This window comes from Dipodomys ordii, unplaced genomic scaffold, assembly GCF_000151885.1.
Source record: "Dipodomys ordii isolate 6190 unplaced genomic scaffold, Dord_2.0 Scaffold30, whole genome shotgun sequence".
Taxonomy (NCBI): Eukaryota; Metazoa; Chordata; class Mammalia; order Rodentia; family Heteromyidae; genus Dipodomys; species Dipodomys ordii.
The window spans coordinates 1,895,717-1,919,136 of NW_012267246.1; the positions used below are offsets into that span (position 1 = coordinate 1,895,717).

Sequence of the window (23,420 nt, forward strand, 5' to 3'; positions counted from 1 at the left end):
TGTGGGAGGTGGGAGGGGAGGGATAGTAGGGGAAAAACAAAGGAGGAGGCAACAATGCTTGATAAGAAATGTACTCATTACTTTGCTCATGTAACTGTAACCCCTCTGTACAGTATTTTCACAATAAAAAACTTTTTATAAAAAAATTAAAAAGAGTTTTTCTCACAGTGAGCACATTATCTTAACAAATTGCATTTCTCAATAAGCTTACAGCAGAAAATACTTTGAACTTTTGAATTGTAATTTCCTTTTTTTTTTGGTGGTCCTGGGGCTTGAACTCTGGGCCTGAGCGCTGTCCCTCAGCTCTTCAGCTCAAGGCAAGCGCTCTATCACTTGAGCTACAATGCCACTTCCTGTAATTTCCTTTTGTCCAAGACAGGTCCTTATTAAAAAAAATTGTCCCAAGTGCTCTTGGCTCACACCTGTAAAATCTAGCTACTCAAGAGGCTGAGATCTGAGGATCACGGTTCAAAGCCAGCCTGGGCAGAAAAATATGTGAGGCTCTCATCTCCAATTAACCACTAGAAAACCCAAAGTGGTGCTGTGGCTCAAGTGGTAGAGCGCTTGCCTTGAGCTGAAGAGTGCAAGGACAGTGCCCAAGCCCAGAGTTCAAGCCCCATGTCCGACCAAAAAAAAGAAAAAAAAAATTGCTATTGTGATTATTACTACTGTTACACTTAAGTTGGTAAATCACCCTTTTCCAGCTACTATTGTATTCTCTTCTAAAGTTATCCTCCCTCTCTTGTTTTATACCTGCACTTGTGCACACAGCTACCAACACCCTTCTCCAGCAGTCTGAATATACACGGTATACACTTTATTATATAGACAGGCTTATATGGAGAAGGCAGATTGAAAGTCTAGTCAGCCAGGTGTGGAATGTGCCCCTGTAATCCCAGCTACTTTGCTGGTGGAGGATCATTTTTGCTCTGGAGTTTGGGACTGTCCTGAGTAACATGACAGTCTTTAAAATAAAACTAATATCTTTTTTTTTTTAAAGGGCAATAGTAATAAGACTTTAGATCTGAGTGTATGTGTACGTGCATGCATGCATGTAGGTCCTGAAGTTTGAGCTCAGGGTGTGGGCATTCTTCCTGAGCTTTTGTGCTGAAGGCAGCTAACACTCTACCAATTGAACCACAGATCCACTTCTGTCTTTTTCTGAGTAGTTTATTAGAGATAAGAGTCTCATGTACTTTTCTGCCTGGGCTGGCTTCAAACCACAGTCTTCAAGATCTCAGCCTCCTGAGTAGCTAGGATTACAGGCATGAGCCACCACTGCCCGGCTGCATGTTCTTTATGTATTTTGACTTACTCCTTCTAGCATAAAGAAATGAAATAATTTCTAACATGTCTGCCATCTCTCCCAGTGATAAATGCTGCTCATTCCTTCTACAATGGAACAACTACTTTGCCAATATCAGAGGAAGACAGAACCCCACGGAAAAGAATCAGCAAGACATTAAATATGACTACCAGCCCTGAGGAAAAAAGGAAAATCATTGGTGATACTTTTGTTAAGGTACTTTGAGTGTCTTCAAGATGTGATATATATACATATATGTATATATATGTGTGTGTATATATGTTCATATATATGAATTTTTTAGTAGTTTTATTGTATACTATATCAAATAACAGAATTGCCATTTTGATTTGTGTGTGTGTGTGAGACTTTTACTATATATTGTTTTTGTATATTGACAAATAAGGAATTTTTTTTATTTGGCCAGCCTGGAGCTTTAAAGGGCCTGCGCTCTGTCCCAGAGCCTCTTTGTGCTCAAGGCTAGCACTCTACCACATGAGCCACAGCACCACTTCTGGCTTTTTTTTTTTTTTTTTTTGAGTACTTTGTTGGAGATAAGAGCCTCATGGGGACTTTTCTGCCCAGGCTGGTTTCAAAACTCGATCTTCAGATCTCAGACTCCTGAGTAGCTAGGTATGAGCCACTGGTGCCCGGCTCAGGAACTTATGTTTTAAAAGAATGTTGCTAAGCTATTGTTTTAGCTGCTTTTAATATATGTTTTTAGTTGATACTGGTTTCTGCCCATGGGTATTTCAGTGGCTATAGATTTCAATCTCATGAAGGGAATGTTTGCTAACTTTTTAGAATCATGTAAAAGCATGTCTTCTTAGGAATTGATTTTAGAGTTTGGTGGATCTAATTTCCTTTTGGGGCTGCAAATGGCCACTGAGAAATTGCACTGGATATATGAAATGCTGCTGTTTCCTGAGAGTTCAACATTAGTCTTCTGTTGGTTCTAGATTGCCAATGAAGTGATTGGAGAGATGAATTTAAAACCAGAGGAGGTGTTCCTTGCTCAAGGCACTTTACGGCCTGATCTGATTGAAAGTGCATCCTTAGTTGCAAGCGGCAAGGCTGAACTCATCAAGACACACCACAATGACACAGAACTAATCAGAAAGCTGAGAGAAGAGGTAAACATCTAGGAAACTTCCACAAAGGAGTTTTCCTCTTCCTCCCTCCCATATCCACCACCAAGCAGCTCTCACCTCCTCTTGAGTTTAGAACACACAGAGGTACTTCACACCCATCAGCAGATACTCTTCATCCTCTGTTCTCACCTGCAGTCCCCTGCTTGCCCTGGGTAACCACTGTCTGCTAATTGATTTTTGTCTATATTTTTACTCATTCTGGACATCCTTTATGTAATGGGTACATAACTCATGACTATGGTTCTTACACTTACTGTATTCTTAGGGTTCATTGCAGAAATTGTTTTCATTGCCAAGTAATATTCATTGTGTGGACATAGTGCATTTTATTTATCCACTCATTACTGGACATCTGGGTTCTCACTTTTTTACTTTTAACACTTTTTGACTACTTTAAGTACATTATATAAGTAGAATCCTGCAGTATTATTTTTGTGTGACTGGCTTATTTTACTTAGCATAATGTCCTTAGGATTCATCCATGTTGTAGTATATGACAGAATTTCTTTCCTGTTAATGACTGCTGAATAATGTAACATTGTGTGGACATAAACTATTCATGAATAACATGTGGATTGCTTTCACTTTTTGAATGTTTTGAATAGTGATTTATTCAGATATTACTCCATGTCTGTTTCCAGTTGATTTTTTTTTGGGAGGGGGGATTGTCAGTTGAACTGTGGGCCTGGCCGCTGTCCCTGAGCTCTTCAGCTCAAGGTTAGTGCTCTGTCACTTGAGGCACAGTGCCACTTCTGGTTTTCCAGTGGTTAACTGGAGTCTCACGGACTTTCCTGCCTGTGTTGGCTTTGAACTGTGATCCTCAGATCTCAGCCTTCTGAGGAACGAGGTTTACATGTTTCTACTTCTTGAGTACAGAGCAGGAAGCAAATTGCTGGATCACATGATAGTTCTACTTTTAGCTCTTTTGCTGTTTTCTATAGCGGTTGTACTGTTTTTCAGTCTAACCAATAGTACACAAGAACTTCATTTCTCCACATCTTATCATTTACTATATTTATTTGAATGATAGTTTTTTTAATGTGTGTGTCATTTAATTGGAGCCATCCCAGTGGCTGTGAAGTAGTAGTATCTTTGTTTTTCTTTCTCTCTTTCCCCCTCTCTCCCCTTCTTCCCTCCCTCTCCTGTCTCCTTTCTTGCCTCTTTCTCCTCTCTCCCTCCCTTCTTCCCCTTTTCTCTTCTCTCTCTCTGTCTTTTTCTCCCCTCTCCTCTCTTTTCTCTGCTCTATATCTCCTCTATGTATCTATATTTCCTCTCTATATCTATCTGTGTCTATCTGTCTGGTTTTTGTGTTTTTTTTTGACAGAGTAGTTCAAACTGGCCTGGAACATGATATGTAGCCTAGGTTGGCCTTGAACTTGCCGTTCTCCTGCCTTAGGCAGGAGTTATAAGTACATACCACCATACCCAGTCTGACATTTGTTTAAGGAAAATAATAATAGGGAAAGTCAGTCACTTACTGCCCTTTGTTTTTGAAGCCATTTTAATGGCTAGCTTGTGTTGGTTGACCTTTTTGTCTCTTACAGGGAAAAGTAATAGAACCTTTGAAAGATTTTCATAAAGATGAAGTAAGAATTTTAGGCAGAGAACTTGGACTTCCAGAAGAGTTAGTTTCCAGGCATCCATTTCCAGGTAAAAAAATAGATTGGATTTTGTTGACTTGTCTTTAGCCTTTCATGATAATTCAGTCCAGACAGTTCTGAATGATGTATCATTTTGAAGAGTCTGTAACATGAGAGAAATGAAGGATAGGGAACAAATTTTCCCTTTGGTGAGTCATGGGGCTTGAACTCAGGGAATGGGTGATCTATCTTGAGCTTTTTCACTCAAAGCTAATGCTTTACCACTTTGAGCCACAGGACCACTTAAAATTTTTCTGGTAGTTGATTGAAGATCAGAGTCTCATGGACTTTGCTGCCTGGGTTGGCTTTGACCTGGGATCCTCCTATGTCAGCCTCATGAGTAGCTAGAATTACAGGCATGAGCCACCAGCACTGGGCTTCTTTTGATTTCCTACTGTATGTTCATCATTTTGTCCTCATTTTCTATTGTATTTAGATATTATACAGTTCATAGGGGTTTGGTATATAGATGAGACCAAAGAATTGATACTTTTTAATATCATTACTAAAAGATTCTTAGAGCTAGGATTTATGTGTTCTTCTGTTCTATGTATCATATTGTATACCATGAAGAACTAACAATTTAAACTTGGTTCTCCAAAACGTTAGAAATCTACCCCCCTCCACACTTGGTTGTGCTTAAGCCATAGTCCTTCCTCAGTCTCTTGAGTAGCTGAGACTATATGTATGTACCACTGTACCTGGTCTAGTACTTTTTAAGATTTTTTTCTATGTCTGATTTGAATGAACAAAGCATTGCATTTGTGTATACTTTACACCGTGCTCTGTATCTATATCATGAACAACAACAACAAAGATTAAAGTCATCTACTGATAGAAAAAATTGAAAGGGATAAAGTTGAGACTAAGGGTCTTAAAGTGTTTTATTTTGAGCTTGGCAAGACTTGAACCTCAGATTTAGCTGTGTAGTACTTAAGTGATGATGAGGATGGTCCAATTAAACTAAAAACATAGTAATAACTAACGTTTTAAAAACACTTAGGCACTCTGCTTTGGAAAATATTGTCATATATTATTCTCATAGTAGAAACTGGTCTTGTTCTGTTTTTCAGGTGAGGAAATTTATGGATCAGACTAATTTGCCAAGTTACACAGAATAGAAAGTGTAGAGACGGGATTATATTCCTAGAAATCAGGTGTCTGCTGTGAATCATCATGCTTCCCCTCCCCCCAAAATAGTGTAGCATTGTGGAATCTAGCGGTGTAAGATCAGTCCTTGGTGTGTGTGCTGCCGAAGGATGGTGGGGAATGTTGGGAGGGGGTGGTTACTGTGTGCTGAGCTTGGTCATCATTTCAGCTAGGCTTCTATGCATTCGACATCCATCGGGCTTTCTGCCATCTAAGATTTCATTATTTTCCTTTAAAAACTAACCTTAAGCTCTCCATCTCAAGATGAACAATGAGACTGGGGACAGTTAACTGATATGGCTCGCATTTGCCTATAATCAGCCATTTCCTGTATGGCAAAGTAGTGATTCCAGGTTTTCTAAGATTGCTACATATCAGCTGTTAAAGACTTGGTAAAATATATGTACTGGTTTGTTGATATATTTTCTTAAATAGCATAGGGTAGGTCATTATACTGTTCTTTTTTGTGTGTATATTATAAAAAATAAATTGGCATATATAACATGATTTTAAAATAATACGTAACAAAATTAGGAAGTAGAAGGCGTTGATACAGAGACACTTGAAGTAATGTTTTAAAATATTTTGAGTAGGAACCCAGTTTGAAATTAATACTTTGTTTACAATGGGGAGGTTTGTTTTGGATTGAACCCAGGCCTGTGCTGTACCTCTGAGCTATACCACTGGCTCTGAGCTGAGATACAGATAAGTGGTGAGGACTTGGCCTTGATCCATAGCACCCTATAAACACTTTTGGATGGCAGATAGATTTTAATTTTGTAAGGATTATATTTTGAAAGTGACATTTTCTGTTAGTTTTCTGGTGTTACTCTAATTTCAGGTCCTGGCCTGGCAATTCGAGTAATATGTGCAGAAGAACCTTATATTTGTAAGGACTTTCCTGAAACCAACAACATTTTGAAAATAGTAGCTGATTTTTCTGCAAGCGTTAAGAAGGTAATCATTTGACACATCTAATAAGTGAATGGAATACTTCTGCACTGCTTTACTTGCACATTTGTTAAAATTTCACGATTGGAAAAGTCAGATTAGTAAACCTTAATATGACTGAAGAAAATATGTTGCAGAGACAGAAATGAAGACTTCTCTTTCCAGAAAATCTGGATATGTCCTATATGTCTAAAAAATAATAGAGGTAAACTGCTTTCAAACCTGCTTTATGTACGGGGGATTCTGGGAGTTAGGGAGGAGCTGAAGTACCAGTTCTAGAGCACAGCTGTCTGTCCTCACCTGTGTGGCCTTGGACCGCTGAGTGGCTGGACTTGACTCGTAGTTCTTCTCAGGGGCCGCACTCGAGCTACACACTGATCAGAAGAGTGGTCAGTCAGAATGGCAGGACAGTCACTTGTGACCTGTGTGCTCTGAAAACTGCAAGCTAAGAAATATGCAAGAAAAGTAGAAATAAAAGGCATTGATAATATAAATATATATACATAAAAATATATAAGTACAAATAAAAGTACACTACTAAAAATGACTGAGTAGATATGGAATGAAATTAATAACTGAAATTAACCATAGTTGGAAAGAGAGCCATGGGCTCAGAGATAGATGTGAAGACCTTTTCTGGAAATGAGGGTCAGTTGTCAGAAAGAAAACAGTATAGAGCCAAGCGCTGGTGGCTCACGCCTGTAATTCTAGTTACTCAGGAGGCTGAGAGCTGAGGATAACGGTTCAAAGCCAGCCTGAGCAGGAAAGTCTGTGAGACTCTATCTCCAGTTAACCACCAGAAAACTGGAAGTGGTGCTGTGGCTCAAGTTGTTGAGTACTAGCCTTGAGCAAAAGAAGCTCAGGGACACAGTCCCTGAGCCCTAAATTTAAGCCCCAGCACTGGCAAGAGAAAGGAAAAATGAAAATGGTGTGTGTAAAAGAGCTTCAAGTAGGAATGAGAGGTCAGCTTTAACATCTGTCTAGGGAATAGTAGGTCAGTAAATAAGTTTGTCTAAGCAGGTAAAAGATGACACCTAGGATTCATTTTACATGGCACGCAGGCTGAGGGGAAGATGATGACACCTGGCTGGCATATCTTAGTGAAATTACAGAGTGTCAGAGACAATGTGGCTACAGAGAAATGATGGAAAATCTATAGACATTGAAGTTAGCAAAACTCTGAAATACAGTAATTTTCTGATAAAATTTACTGCCAATAAGCACTTAACGCCTACCCTGGCTTTGCTTAGAGTCATTCAGGGAGCTTTGGAGGTCTGTTGCTCTCCCTTTTCCCTAGTGTCCGTGAGCATCCTGAGTAATATGAGGGATGGAGGTTAAGAACTAGCATTTTAAAGAACCTGCTTCATGAGAAGCAAAAATATCTCAGTAGAAAAGGAAATGGTAAAAGGAACAAACACACTATTCAGATACTAATAACAATGGTGGACCTTTTCTATTTAAAGTATAGAACAGTATATAAAGCATTAAAAGTGCCTGTATTGTTTATCAGAAAGACTCATTATCTTGGGAGGAACTATGAAAGAATGGATATAGAGAAGGTTTAGTTTTAAAACTTAATACAGGAAAAATAAATGAGCTGGATGAAGGTACTGGCTCAAACCAAAGAAGAGAGACAGTAACGTCTTGATGTATGCAGTATGATCTGTTACTGAACCTCTGGGACAGCCTCCAGAATGCATTTTCGGCATGGTGTATAGTGAGTTAGAAAACGATAGGCACTTACAGAAATGCGACAGGATGTTACAAAGCTGTGAGTACAGATTTGAGGATAGTACTGGCTGTGGGAAGAGCCAATGCCAGGTTTTTTAACTGGCCCACACATCTCTGGTTTTCTCAGCCTCATACATTATTACAAAGAGTCAAAGCCTGCACGACAGAAGAGGATCAGGAGAAGCTGATGCAAATTACCAGTCTTCATTCACTGAATGCCTTCTTGCTGCCAATTAAGACTGTGGGTGTGCAGGTGAGTCATCTACTTAACCTTGCCTGAGTGCTCTTGTCACCTCTGGGACTAGGAATTATGTAAGAATTAGGTAGGTACAAACCTATACACTAAATAGAAAAGTGAAATGGCCATTTTGTGGCATGTTTGTAGATTGAATAAGACTATAGGAACTGAATATTCAGGAAGAGAATTCGTAGTTTTGGAATGCCTTTTTCTTTTCTTTTCTTTTTTCTTTTTTGTTGGTTGTGGGGCTTGAACTCTGGGCCTGGGTGCAGTCCCTCAGCTCTTCAGCTCAAGGGTAGCACTCTACCACTTGAGTGCCACTTCCGGTTTTCTGAGTAGTTTATTGGAGATAATAGTCTTGTGGACTTTTCTGCCCAGGCTGGCTTTGAACTGCCATCCTCAGATCTCAGATTCATGAGTAGCTAGGATTATAGGCATGAGCCACCGGTACCTGGCTGTGGAATGTTTTTTTCTACTCTAACTAAAAATAAAAATTGGAAGAACTCTTTGCTTCATGTCTGGCTTGCCTACTGCTTTCTTGAAGGACAGGAAATTTAGGCCATGTCCAAATTTATAGTTGGAAGTGTGAAATACAGTGGCTTTAAGATGCTTTTCTTCTGGATGCTGGTGGTTCATGCATGTTCAGGTTAATACTCAGATCTAAGGATCGTGATTCAAAGCCAGCCTAGGCAGGAAAGTCTTCTATCTTCAATTAATCACCAAAAAAGCCAGAAGTAGAATTGTGGCTCAAGTGGTAGAGTGCTGGCCTTGGGCAAAAAGGTTCAGGGACACACCCAGGTCCTGAGTTTAAGCCCCAAGAATCCCCAAGTAGAAGCTTTTCCTTAGCTAATGAAAGGCCCTCCATGAAGCCACACTGCCAGGTGCTACTTTCGCTTGTGTGAGCAGTACCACTGCCCTCCATCTGCTGAATTTTCCTTTCTTCCAGTTCTGGTATTGAATGTGGCTCTGCTTCAACTCTGATGGCAGACAGTACTTTTGTGTTTGGTATCTATTAACTTTATAAAAAAAAATTTTAAGTTTGTATTTATACAGAGTAATTTGGATTAAGTAGAACAAAGGAAAAGGGAGCCAATTATTTTTATTCACTTTTTCAAATGTTTGACACCAAAATTACAATGTGGAATTCAATGTGATTTTGGATCCACAAATACCTTGTATAATGTTCATATCTGTGTAAACACACCTCCCTCCTGTGACACATTTACAATTTGTGTGCAGCCATCCAAACTCTTCCTGTTAATGGAAATGTATAGTATCTGACTGTTAGCTGTAGTCACTTGACAGTGTAGTAGGATTCCAGAATTTGTTACTTATCTAACTTTGTAGCGCTAAGCAACCTTCCACATCTCTCCTGCTCCCTCAGTTCTCCTCCAGCTTGTGCTCAAATTCTATGATTCCACATATGACGTGTCTGTGTCTGGCTTATTTCACTTAATGTAATGACCTTCAGTTCCACGCTTACAAAAGATGACAGGGTTTCATCCTTGTTTATGACTAAATAGTGTTTCGCTATGTGTTAGTACTATGTATTTTTTGGTCCATTCATCAGTTGATGGTTACTTCATTATGCACTTAGGTTTAAGTTAGTTTTTAGCTTACTTTTAAACATGTTGGTAAGTGTCCATGAATTGTTTTTGGTTCCCACTTGATCTTTTATCAGTAAACAAGTTAGGTTGGCCAGTCATAGTAGGGAAGACATTTGAACTGAAATTCTAGTGAACTTCTGATATATATTGACTGAATTCTGTACCATGATGCTTTAAAAAACGGATTTAGGTCTAGTTTAATGTGGGATTTTAATTTGGGATTTGTTTAAATCACTAGAGAAATATCTTGAGTACACTTTTAGAAATGAGCTGCATTTGGTGGTTCATACATGAAATCCCAGCTACTTGGGTGGTGACAACCAAGAGAATCAGGATTTGGGGCCAGCCAGGAAAAAGTAATACCCCATTTTTCTTAATAATCTAGGAGTGATGGTGCATACACATGATCTCAGCCTTGCACAAGGCCGTGGGGAGGAGGGTTGTGGGCCAAAAATGAGGCCTAGTCTTTAAACGTTTTAGAGCTGGCTCAAGTGGTGGTCAAGTACTTGCCTAGTAAGCACAAAGCCCTGAATTTACCCCAGTACCTCCAAAAAAAAAAAGGAAAATACAAACTTAATAGTGTCATTATGTATAAAGTATTTTTGATCCCACCTTTTGAATACGTAAAATTGTTAAAAGTGGTTGGTTTTATGTTTTTCAGGGCGACTGCCGTTCCTACAGCTATGTGTGTGGACTCTCCAGTAAAGATGAGCCAGACTGGGAATCTCTTATTTTCCTTGCTAGGCTCATACCTCGAATGTGTCATAACATCAACAGGTGTGTTTTGCTGGGCGGTTAGGTGGGGTGCGTGGTGAAGTGGAAGGATGTGTTAATGGAGGACCACTCAAGAAAGGTGTAAATAAGAGATGGTAGATGGGAATCAGTGGCTCTCTTCATAGTTATACTTCTGATTATAATTCAGCACTTAGCTTATGTTTGTTTCTTTTTATTTCTCCTTTCTCTTTTTCTCTCTTCCTCTCTTTTTCTTTTGTGCTTTAGTGATGGTTGGGATGGGTGGGTGCTTCACATTATCTTAGGTTATGATCCTTCATCACAGTGCAATCCTTTTGACATAAAACTGCTACTTAAGGAAGTGGAAAGGTATTTTATTTTAGTATAAAATATAACAGCATTAAGGTATATTTTCCAGGTTTGTGGCTTATGCTGTTTGGTTGGTTATTGGTCTCTCTGTCTGTCTAGAAGTATGGGGCTTGAACTTGGGGCTTTACATTTACTAGACAGAAACTGCTACTAGAGTCACATTTGTTGTAGTTTTGTGGTAGATTCATTTCTTGTTCAGGCTGTCTTGGGCTGTGCTCTGCCTACTTAGACTTCTTGTATACACGGGTGAGAGGTGCTTCCAGAGGTCTCAAGGCCTTTCTGCCTGTGCTGATCCAGAATCTCCATCCTCCAGATCTCAGCCATGAGCAGTTAGTACCCAGCCATACAACTGCTTTTATGATGATGTGTAATTCTAGAATGACTGACAAAAAATTTGTACGTGTTACAGACTTAGAGGGATTTGTTGACTTAATAGACGTCTGAGAAAGTAAAGAAGGCATATATATGACAGGTATTAAAATAGCTCCATTTGAATTAGTTTACATTTTATGGACTGAATTTTCCTTTTATTTGCACATTAATTTCTTGCATTAGATATATTACCAGATGATTTATAACCTGTTTGCAATCAATCAGTTATATTCACTTGCGGCTCAGAAATGTCCCTTGCTTAGTGGCAGATTGCAAATTAAATGCTCTTATTTCACAGTTAACTCTCCAATTTTCTTGATGGCTATTTGTCAGCTAACAACCAAAAATAATTACTTCAGACTTTATTTACTCAGGTTGGCTGCAGAAACTAGAAATATACTTGCTAGTATTGTTCGCAAAGTCTATGTAATTAAAGAGAGAATCTGTGTTTCTCCAGATAAAAGACAATACTTCCTAGAAGGCCCCAAATGCAGAAACACTTTCTTTGCAATATTCTCTTAAGGATATTCATTTCTGAAGAATGCTAATATCTCTGTAAACTTTGTTTGTGCCAGTCCTAGGGCTTAAACTCAGGGCCTTGGTGCTGTCCCTGAGCACTTATGCTCTACCACTTTGAGCCAGTATCACTATTTCCAGCTTTTTGGTAGTTAATTGGAGATAAATATCTCACAGACTTTCCTGCCCAGGCTGGCTTTGAACCATGAAACTCAGATCTCAGCCTCCTTCATAGCTAGGATAATAGCTACCAGCCTCTATAAACTTTATATGTCAGAAATTTCCTTTTACTGTTTATTTCCATTGCTTTATTATGTTTTTTTTTCACAGCAGTCTTGCAGTTTTGTCTCTGTTTTGCTTTCGCTCAAGACATTGACTCTTTGATTAACTTTCATATGCTGGTTTCTTTTTCTCTGCCTTCTTGTTTTCTTTATCTGATAGTTCTCCTCATGTGGTGGTTCCTGCCAGCCCTTGGCTTGTGGTAGCCTAATTCCAGTTCCTTCCTTTGTGTTCATGCAGCCTTTTGTTCTGGGGTCTGCTGTGGGGTCTGTACCTCCAAGGGTCCCTGGCCTGGGAAGGGGAGAGGGTGTTTCCTGATCCAGCATGCTTCATTTGATCATATCTACTTCCAGCAACAGGTCCTGGATGGATATGGAAGTCTTGGGGACATTAAAGCCTAGCAAATCACATGATAGGGTTTTCATAGTCACAATGCCTGTAGTATCCTGTGCTGTAACTGCCACAGAGAACACATGGGGTTTAGGTTTACACCCATAAACCATAGCTCCTTCTATAGTAGTATATTTTGCCTGTTTGGGAAAGTTGAAGCGAGGGGAGAGGCCTAACTATAAATGTCTTGTTTCTCACACTAACTGATTTCTCTATGACTTCTACCTCTTTCCTTGTTATAGAGTTGTCTATATCTTTGGCCCACCGGTCAAAGAACCTCCTACAGATGTCACTCCCACCTTCTTGACAACTGGGGTGCTCAGTACTTTGCGCCAAGCTGATTTTGAGGCCCATAACATCCTCAGAGAGTCTGGTAAGTTGGCTTTTGGCTTATCACTGCACACTGACTCGTGTTTGGAAGCTTGACATTATGGTGTCTAGTAACTGGATGCAGTGTTTGCCTTTCTGGACATTGCTGTTACATTTGCAGTAGATGGCTCCATAACACGGCCTTCCACACAGAACTCACCTCTGTGGCCGTTGGCAGGCCAGGGCGGCCTTCCTCACAGCAGCAGCAGGCACCAGCTATGCTGTGTAAGCTCCCGAGTATCCTTTCACTGTCCATTTGGTGCATGTTAGTTTTGTGGTGTGTGTTGATGAATTGTCCTGTTTAAGGTTTCCCTGAGGGCACCTCAAATGTGGGTTCCTAAGCATAAGAAGGCCACGATATCCTTCCAGAGGAAATCTGTGTGGTAGATAACCACATGTAAGTTGATGCATGAGTTGTGGTGTTACTTGTGGTTAGTTTAATGTTGGTGAATCTACAATAAATATTAATGTCGTTAAACAGAATTCATATAAAACATGATTATGTGTAGATGAATTGGTGAAAATGTGACCAGAGGCTGCAGGAGGCTAGCCCTGATTTCTTGTAGTGTTTGTTCTGTCAGTGTTTATAGTAAGGATTGAGTACAGTGATCCCTCACCTATCACAGGAGTTATGTGCCAGAGACCCCCACAACAGGTGAGGGATCGCTATTGTGTATTTATGTATTTTAAAGCCCGAGATAGAGTGAACTGCAGTATAGCAAGGGATGACTGTATAGCTACCCCTACCCTGTGCCACATTGCTGCACTGATCGAGTTCTGTTCATGCCCCAAGGGTGTGCCTGGCTAGGTTGGGATGCTTTTCTAGGTGTGGTGATAGGTGCTGTGTTTGTTTCTCTAGGGTACGTTGGGAAAATCAGCCAGATGCCAGTGATTTTGACACCATTGCATTTTGATCGGGACCCACTCCAGAAGCAGCCTTCCTGTCAGAGATCTGTGGTCATTCGGACTTTCATTACAAGTGACTTCATGACTGGTATTCCGGCAACTCCTGGCAATGAGATCCCTGTGGAGGTGATTGATGTATTTCTTTTCTAATGTACATTTTCAGTACTCATGACATTTTATAGAGACTGGGAGAGATAGTACAAAAATTAGTATTTCTGGGATTTTTTCTATATTCATAAGATATACACACACATCCACACACACACACCCCACACGAGTACTTAATCCTGAAAAAGGCCTTAAATTTAATATGCCCTACAGATAACTAATTACCATGTAGAAAGTAACCCATTGTAATCTGTACTTTTATCTCATCTTGCTAACCTCTACTTTACATTGCAGTCAACCCAGGTAAAGAAGAAAACCCTAGGAGTGGGCTGTAGGTGTGGCTCAGGTGCTAGAGCTCCAAAGTTTGCCAACTGGAAATAAAACTGAGACTGTTAGTTGGTTTAAGCTAGTAAGCTGGCTCAGTGAATATGCCTCTGTATCTGCCAGAGTTATGGCCAGTCACATGACCAGATCATCAATGTCAGTGACTTTTAGAGTGCATCATGTGACACTTTTGTGCTCTCAGCTATGTGTTGAAGCCTTAGATAGTCCCCTATGCCCTCCCCTCCCTTTGTGGGCCTTGAACTCTGGGCACTGTCCCTGAGTTCTTTTGCTCAAGGCTAGTACTCTACCACTTTGAGCCATAGCTCCACTTTGGGTTTTCTGGTGGTTAATTGGAGATTAGAGTCTCATAGACTTTACCTTCCCTGGGCTGGCTATGAGCCACTATTCTCACATATCAGCTTCCTGAGTAGCTAGGATTATAGACATAAACCTCCAGTGCCTTAGATAATTTAAAACAGCCATTTACACACTTAATGTTAGATAACTGTAGGTGATTTCAACACTTGTTGGGGCCTGGTAACAAACTCAGCTTGCAGACCAGCACCTGTCTGTGGATGATACTTCAAATAGTATGACTTTAAGTTACTACTTTGTATAGTAAGATCAGGTTCACTGTATAAGTTGAGTCAAGTAACCCTATTTGGTATACATGGAAGGTAATCTATTTCACTAAATAGATTACACTTTAATTTTAAACTGCAAATGTAAGCCTTATAAGACTGGATATACAGCAGATGCTGATTATTTCACTGGTAATCTTTCTTCTATAACAGGTGGTGTTAAAGATGGTCACTGAGATTAAGAAGATTCCTGGTATTTCTCGAATTATGTATGACTTAACATCAAAGCCCCCAGGAACCACTGAATGGGAGTAATAAACTTGGTCTTCTGTTAAAGTACCACGTGCAGTTTAAATTCATTAGAAACTGTTTGTTACTGACATGTAGTACTGGGAAGGTCAGGAACAGCCCCATCACATCTGAGTTCTCCACAGCAGACAGACATCTGTGGCCAAGGAGCTGATGGGGGAACCAGCAAAGGAACTGGGAGCTGAGGGGGAAAAGTGGCTGAGGGACTGGGGCTGAGTGGGAAAAGTGGCTGAGAGACTGGAGCTGAGGGGGTAAATGGTTATGGGACTAGGGCTGAAGGGGTAAGTGGTTCTGGGACTGAGGCTAAGGGGGTAAGTGGTTATGGGACGGGCTGAGGGGGTAAGTGGTTATGGGACTTGAGCTGAAGGGGTAAGTGGTTACGGGACTGGGGCTGAGGGGGTAAGTGGTTATGGGACTGGGGCTGAGGGGGTAGTTTCAGAACTGGGAGCTTGTATGGGTAGATCATGGGAGCACTATACCTGTGCTCCATCCCATCTGTACTGCTTTGCCTCTGCCTCACTGTTCCTGGGTAGGGTCACTGTAGAATTGACATCTTGGTGCAGATGGCTGACTGGTATGGTAGCTGGTTTCTGCCTCATGTGGCAAGTATTATACCATGTCTTCTTTTGCAAGCCCCTTTATTTCTCTAGAGAACAGGCAGGACACGTCAGGTACAGGTGTGGGGGAGCCTGTTCCAGACCCTTGCTCTAAGTCCTGGGCCTTCAGTGTGAGAGCTACCCTAAGATGGAAAGCAACAGGAGTTTGCTGTGGTGCCACAGCAGGAAGAAACTGAAAGGTCTTCAAACCATGTTCCATGTAGGTGCCATCTACTAATTATCACTAATGAGGAGCACACTTCATCTTCTCAGCTCCCGCAGTCTGCAGACAGCATTCTTCCAGCCCTACAGGGACACGTGGAGTAGAGCAGACGGGGTTCAAGGGAGAGTTAGACTCTGGCTGTCTGTCAGGAGCTCTGAGGTCACAGCTGTGGGAATGCATACCCTAGCTTGCAAACCCCAGAGGGAAAACAGTTACTGTACCTAGAGAAGAGTTCTAATATCTTTCAAATCTAGTCTATAGGCAGGTTTATCACTGCTCAGAAGTCTTGACCAGGCTCAATCCAAAGCTAATCCTATAATCCTTTCCACTAAGCTGTAAGAGGATTCAAGGACTAGGCAGGGCAGGACTTGTTGCTGTGGGTGACCGTTTCTAACAGGTCTTACTACATTTGGATGAGCATGATGAAAAGCCAGTAATAGAATTAAATTTTGCAGGGCTGGGAAGATGGCTCAGTGGTAGAGCGCTTGCCTTGCATGCCTGAGGCCCTGGGTTCGATTCCTCAGCACCACATAAGCAAAATGAAAAAAAGCCGGAAGTGGTGCTGTGGCTCAAGTGGTAGAGTGAAGAGCTGAGGGACAGTGTCCAGGCCCAGAGTTGAGGCCCCAAACCGGACCCCCCACCCCAAAAAAAAGAGGTTTTGCAGAATAATTAGCAGGGTTTTTGTTTTTTTTTTTCTCACCAATTTACCATCTGTTACCTGGTTTAGAAAATCTTTTGTATTAATCGGTTTTGTTTTTGTTTGTGGTTGAGTGGTAGGTAAAGCACAGTAGAATGCAGGACAGAACTAGCTTTTCATTTTGGGCAGTCCAGAGGACACTTAGAAACTACTGCAGGACTAGCTGACTCCATCCATATCTGCTGTCACAGCCTTCTGTACCTTCCACAAGGAGACTGACTTCTGTGTGAAGGGCTCACTCCATCCAGATAAGAGGTACTATAGAAAGTGACACGCTGGCACTGTGGTGTTCATGGATTTAAGGAAGGTTTGTAGTGTGTTATTTTAAAACTAGAATGGACAACCTATAAAATGCTGTACATTGATGTTAATGTGTGAAAAAGTTCCTTTTCTAGCAGAAATGTCTTAGTCTTGTATTCAAGCAAATGATAGGAATTTGGAAGAATAAATAGGACACGTAACACTGCTCCCCTGAGAAGGACTGTACATCAGTGCTAGGTCACAATAGAAGCAGGATATGCTGCTCATTGATACCGACTCATGATAGAAGCAGAGGTCTGTTGCTGCTCATTGCATCTTGATGACAGTCATAAGACACATTAGATGGAAAGCTCTGAGAAAAAAATTTGCTTAATTTAGTGTAATATTTCTTCTGCTAACCACCTTTTTATATAAAACTTAGTAGTGGAAAATGATTTAACCAGGACAACACACCTTTACCTATTTGATAATGATTTTTGGCGGGGGAGGGGGTCGGTTGTGAGGCTTGAACTCTGGGCCTGGGCGCTGTCCCTCAGCTCAAGGCGAGTGCTCTACCACTTGAGCCATAGCACCACTTCCAGTTTTCTTGTGATTTATTGGAGATAAGAGTCTCATGGACTTTTTGTTGCCCTGGCTGGCTTTGATCCAAGATCCTCAGATCTCAGTCTCCTGAGTAGCTAGGATTACAGGTGTGAGCCACCAGTGCCCAGTGATACGATTTTTAGAGGTCAGTGTGTGCTTATTAGCACTCTATTTCAGTATTTGGTATTAGGAGAGAGATAGGACATGATAGTGATTGTATTTAAGAAAGATGATAATGTTAAAGTGTTTGAGGTGTAATTCAGTGGTTACTTGCTTAGCACATAGCAAGGTTCTGGGTTCAATTCCCAACACATCACATTCCAAAGTTTAAAAAAAGAAAAGCACTGCCTATTGTTGAAAGAATTGGTCAGAGATTACATAGCATTATGAATAGTTTGGAAGGAAAAATCAGTGCATGCAAAACACAGTGCATATAAAATACACAGGAAAAGTAATATGCAGAATACACGGAGAGTGCCCAACCCCCTGAGGGCTGGCTTCAGGTTTTTTTTCTTTGTTTGCAGTTCTGGGGTGAACCTAGGGCCTTACATCATGAAAGGCAGGCGTTCTAACCCAGGGATTCCCAGGGGAGATGCAGAGAGGGTGGGGAATCACAGGTGTTGGGAGCTAAGGACCATTTCTGGGTGGGACATTTCAGAAACTGTGATCCTTTATCTATTTTGACATTGGGGGAGGTGAAGGAGCAGCAGCCATTCATGGTGGACAGAAGAGGGCAATGTTTCCTCATCTTGTGGTTGAATTCAGAGGGGTCCTTGGGAGTGCTGGCTGGGAGTGCTATGCATTGTGGGGATGGGGGTGGGGTGGGGTGGGAACCTTCTTGTGGCTCCCAGTAGGGCTGCTTCTCACTTTCTTACCTGGGAAGAAGGAATTAAGTTACAGGACCAAACAGTAATGAACATCCAATGCCAGCCTGTCAGTGGAGGTGTGCTATTGGCAAGTGGAGGGAGCCACTCTGAGGCAGAGCACAGTTCTTGCAGGCCTGTGCAGGTGAGTGTAATTCCCATTTCCTGACTTCCAACCACAAGTCTGCCCAACACGAAGACACTCGTTACCTCCTTACCTCCCTGTCCTTGATGGGACTCCTTCTAATAGTTTGCCATACTCAAAGGGCACTTCACTCTTTTGTAATGTTTTTATTATAAAAATACTGTATAGAGGGGTTACAGTTACATGAGTAAGGTAATGAGTACATTTCCTATCGAGCATCGTTACCTCCTCCTTTGTTTTTACCCTACCAGTGCACTTGAATCTTGACTTTCTCTAGATGATAACAGGATTGAAGTATAAACAAACACTGCTTTACATGTGGGACTGTGATGTCTTAAGAATGTGGGGCGAAATCAATGTTTTTTGCTTGATACACTTAAGTATTGTTTAAATTCTGTCTTCTGTTAGGTTGGTATCCACAACAAAAATGAATCAATATGACAGGTGGTCTTGATGAACAGCATAATTGCTGGTGATTTTTTTTTTTTTTTGCCAGTCCTGAACCTTGAACTCAGGGCCTGGGCTCTGTCCCTGAGCCTGTCTGTGCTCAAGGCTAGCGCTCTACCACTTGAGTCACAGTGCCACTTCTGGCTTTTTCTGCTTATGTGGTACTGAGGAATTGAACCCAGGGCTTCATGCATGCTAGGCAAGAACTCCACCACTAAGCCACCTTCCCAGCCCATGCTGGTGATTTTTTTGAAAGACACTTTTAGAATTAGTAGGTCCATTTTCTCTGAAGGGAAAGTCAGAATTCCCTCTTGTGAAAGGGATGATGTATCTTGGATGTATTTAAAAGTTTTATTATAAGCTAAAACTATGGTTCTCCCTCAAATGTAAGAATATGTTAATGATTTTATTTAATTTAGAAATGAATGGGGATCAAGGAAAGTTAAACCAAGTTCAGAGAACCAGATCAGTGTACAGTGATGAAGAAGGCTGAGAACCAGCTGTTCCTCAACCTGCTGGGTTCCTCCCATCTGTGGCCTCTCTAGTAGGTAGGATTCTAGACATCTGCCACCACTCCTGGCTTGTATTTGAGACAGAACCTCTCTAGTTTTTGCTTGGGGAGAGGGGCATCTCTTAAACTAATATCCTCCTGTCTCTAGAAAAACTCAATTAAAAAAAAAATGAAGGTTTCTTTCTTTACTACATTGGAAATGTTTTTTAAACACATTAAACATTCTTACTTCATTCAGCCCCACTCTATGCCGATTATCTGCATGCATTTCCTTCAGTTTTTAAAGATGGTACAGACCTACTCCTGAAACAGAACAAAGCTTAAAAGTTGGTCTTGAAGCCAGGAGGGTCAGCTGTGAGACTAGAAGTAGGACTGTTGAGGAGATGAAGAGGAAGGGAGTCACTTAACAAATGTTCCACTGACCCTGGAGAAGAAAATGGAACATGTATGATATTGTACCTCCTTTGTGCCCTTTGTTCTCTACTTGCTACTTGCCTCAGATTCCGATGGACATGTTGGGTGCTCCAATATTTGCATCTGTGCTCTAATACTTGCATCTATACCAAAGGTTTGTAGAGTTTTATTTGGAGGTGAACAAAAGGAAAAGGTGAGGTAGAGAAGAGATTTATAGCCAGGCTCAGGTAGCGTTCATGCCTGCAATCCTAGCTACTCAGGAGGCTGAGACATGAGGATTGCGGTTGAAAGCCAGCCCGGGCAGGAACATCTGTGAGACTCCTATCTCCAATAAACTGCTCAGAAAACTGGAAGTGGTGCTGTGTTCAAGTGGTAGAGCCTTAGCTTTGAGCTGAAGAACTGAGCTGACCCACAGTTTAAGTCCCACGACCATCCCTCCCAAAAAATTTATAATTATTGAGAAGAGGAGCACACAAGCTGATTTTTCCAAATATATCAACATGAAGCAACTTGGGAGGAAATGTCAGAATTCCTCCTAACTATAGAAATACAGTGGCAACTCAAAATGCAGTAAAAGGACATGTTTCAGATAGCACCAGATCTGTACTTACTCAAAGCGCAGGGAGAATGCCCCAAGTCCCTGTAGTGAAGGTATTACTGTGACTTCCTTGGAAAGGGACATAAAAGGGTTTTTCCTCCCTAGTGTTTGCCTTTGCTTTGTAAGGAGCATTATTGAAATCTCAGAGAACCACACTTGAGTGGGGGAGGGGGCAGAGTGGGGTCCTGTATACAGTCCTCCAGGCGTACATGGTACAGGTCTTCTTAACTTGGGATTCTTGTGCTCATAGTGCTACAGACAAATCCAAGGTTTCCTCTGCAAGCCCCTTTTTTGATAAGTGGTGAAAATTAATTCCATAAAGTTTCAGTAGCATCTGGGGCGGTAGTGGTTTATATTGGTAAAAGCCGTATTCCAGGCATCTTAGAAATACTGTTAGATAGCTTAGTCACGACATATTCTTTAGACTGCCAAGTTCTGAGAGGAAAAGAGAAAACCTGTATCTGTGTGGGTCGTTGACTTGTAACCTGGTCTGATCTGAAGAGAAGAGCATAGTCAAGTTGAATGAGAGCAGAGGAATAAAATGTAGTGGAAGTTGTGCTCTGGTTCAAGTAGTAGAGTGCCAGCCTTGAGCTGAGGAGCTGAGGGACAGCACCCAGGCCCAGAGTTCAAGGTCTACGACTGACCCTCCAGTTGTGGGGCCTGAACTCTGGGCCTGGGTGTTGTCCCTCAGCTCTTCAGCTCAAGGCTAGCACTCTACCACTTGAGCCACAGCACCACTTCCAGCTTTTTTCTTTTTTTGCTTATGTTGTGCTGAGGAATCTTAAACCACACATCTCCTGTGATGATGGTTTTAAAAGTATATGTGGTTCAGGTTTTTCAACAAATGATCACTAGGAGAACATAACGGTGAATGAGGGGAATCTGCGTCAGTTAGCTGTGCTTGAACACCCAGATAAGTTAACCATCTAGGTCTCAAAGTACAGTTTTTATCTTTTCTTCATAGAATCAAATGTTGCTCCCCAACCCCACCTCTGCTTCAGTGGCCAATGGCAGAACGGAGACAGAGCCGGCTCTATGGAAACAGTTGTGGAAAATCATGTTGCTTTAGTGCACACAGAAATAGAGAATTCTGGGCCTTACATTGATGGATGACGCTTATGTGGAAGTCTCTTCTGGCAAGTTGAGCAGCTAAAAAGAACCTAACGAGCATCAATCACATGTCTTATGTTTTTTATCTTATACAAAAAATAAAAAGTAAAATCATAACAACCCAGAAAAACAGTCTGAACAGTATAATTCCTCTGAAACAAGTCTCCAGTAAAGTCAGCCAGCAGTTTCTAGGCACATTTCTCCTTCACTGGAAATCCTGATGGAATTGCTGTGTTAATGGTGCCCTGAATGAGCACGTTGTTCTCTTAGACATCAAGCTCCATAACTCAGTATATTATTGCATGCCACTTCATTTTCTAGTTATTTTCCTTAGTTTTGTCCATTTGTAACATCTAAAAAAGATCATTTCTTGGCAGGAAATGTATGTTGTGGCGCATGAATATTCCTGCACAATGTGATGTGTGCGGTGCATACAAGAACTATAAACTGAACCAGAGATTAGAAATATTTGCAGCCAATTTACAAAAATGCAAAAGTTCTTGAAAATATTACTGAACAAATACCACTGGGAAGGCTGTGTGCATTTAAATTAGAAATTTAAGAAACCAAACAGACCACTCCAGCTCTGCAAAATTCCAAGTTTTTTCCTGCATAATATTATTTCTTTTGTTTCTTAGGTTCTTTCATTGCCTTTTCTCATTATAAAAACATTAGTACAACTGCAAATAAAATCAAAACAAATATAAAGAACATAGTAAAGAATACCTATTAGTTACTCCAGTGACTTAGGTAACCTGTCAGATCATTTTCATGTGTGTGTGTGTGTGTGTGTGTGTGTGTATGTATATATATATATATATATATATATATATATATTTAAATATATATATTTTGGAACTTATAAGAAGCATTATGAACAGTTCTATACTGGACATTTGGTTGTTTCCAGCTACCATTTTTTTTGCATAATCCTGACCATTTCTTAGTAGCCTCTTTTATTGGATATTAGGTTATTTCCAACACGTTGCTTTGTATTATCTCTGGTACAATACTGAATAAAGTGGCACAAACTTAATCTCTTGCAGTTCTGGTTTACCTGGTCAGGTATTAGTTTCACTGGTTTCACTGATGTGTTAAAAATCCCAAAGCCTCTTTTTTTTTTTTTTTTGTGCCAGTCCTGTGGGCTTGAACTCAGGGCCTGGATGTTGTCCCTGAGCTAGTGCTAGTGCTTTCCAACCTGAGCCACAGTTCTACTTTTGGTTTTTTGGTGGTTAATTAAGAGTCTCACAGAGGGCTGGGATGCAGCTCAGCAGCCAAGTGCTTGCCTAACAGGTGCAACTCTCTGGGTTTGATCCCCAGTACCAAAAAAGAAAAGATGAAGCAAAATACAGTTAAACTCAAAACCTCAACAAAAAGAGTCTCAGACTTTACTGCCAGGAAAGTAAGCCTATTTCTTAACTACCTCCAAAGCCTCTCAATAACTTGAATTTCTTAACAGTACATTGATTAAAATGAATTTTATTTTTATTTTTCATGTCTCTTTAAGATATAGGTAAATGATAATATAAATACAGGAAAATTCTTCTAAGCAAGGATTTGTTGATTATTGGAGCTGTGCATTAGTATAACTGGTATGTATACCTTTCCTAAATAAAAACAGCATTGTGAGCATATCTAATTAGGTAATATATTCTTCTGTCTTTAAAAGGACAGTTAATGTGTAGGAAGTGAGGAAGTAGCTGTATTTCCATTCATCTACTGGCACAGCATGAGCATTCCCTAGGATACATCATCTTCGCATCTGTCTCAACGCTGAGGAAATTATGCTGAGAAATATAAAAGGCAAGTGACATCTCCCAGTCCGCCCTGCCAGAGGATGGTGGTCCTGTCCTCAGGACGGCTACCCTGCTCATACTTTCCAGAGTTGCAGTAGGTACACCTGCAGTGGATTTTGGGCTTGAGTTTTATTTGAAGTCATTTAATA

At 40.8% G+C, this 23,420-nt stretch overlaps 1 protein-coding gene across 1 annotated transcript in view; it reads left to right on the plus strand.

Annotated features, from left to right (window-relative positions):
* Nucleotides 1-15,059, plus strand: part of Gmps (guanine monphosphate synthase) — a 37,421-nt gene extending 22,362 nt beyond the window's left edge. The window contains exons 8-16 of the mRNA XM_013016250.1: nt 1,371-1,522; nt 2,266-2,439; nt 4,002-4,107; nt 6,088-6,203; nt 8,056-8,181; nt 10,435-10,550; nt 12,674-12,804; nt 13,660-13,832; nt 14,933-15,059. Of these exons, the coding sequence (XP_012871704.1) occupies nt 1,371-1,522; nt 2,266-2,439; nt 4,002-4,107; nt 6,088-6,203; nt 8,056-8,181; nt 10,435-10,550; nt 12,674-12,804; nt 13,660-13,832; nt 14,933-15,034 (1,196 nt within the window). The 3' untranslated portion in view covers nt 15,035-15,059. The remainder of the gene's footprint in view (nt 1-1,370; nt 1,523-2,265; nt 2,440-4,001; nt 4,108-6,087; nt 6,204-8,055; nt 8,182-10,434; nt 10,551-12,673; nt 12,805-13,659; nt 13,833-14,932) is intronic.
* Nucleotides 15,060-23,420: the final 8,361 nt, after the last annotated feature.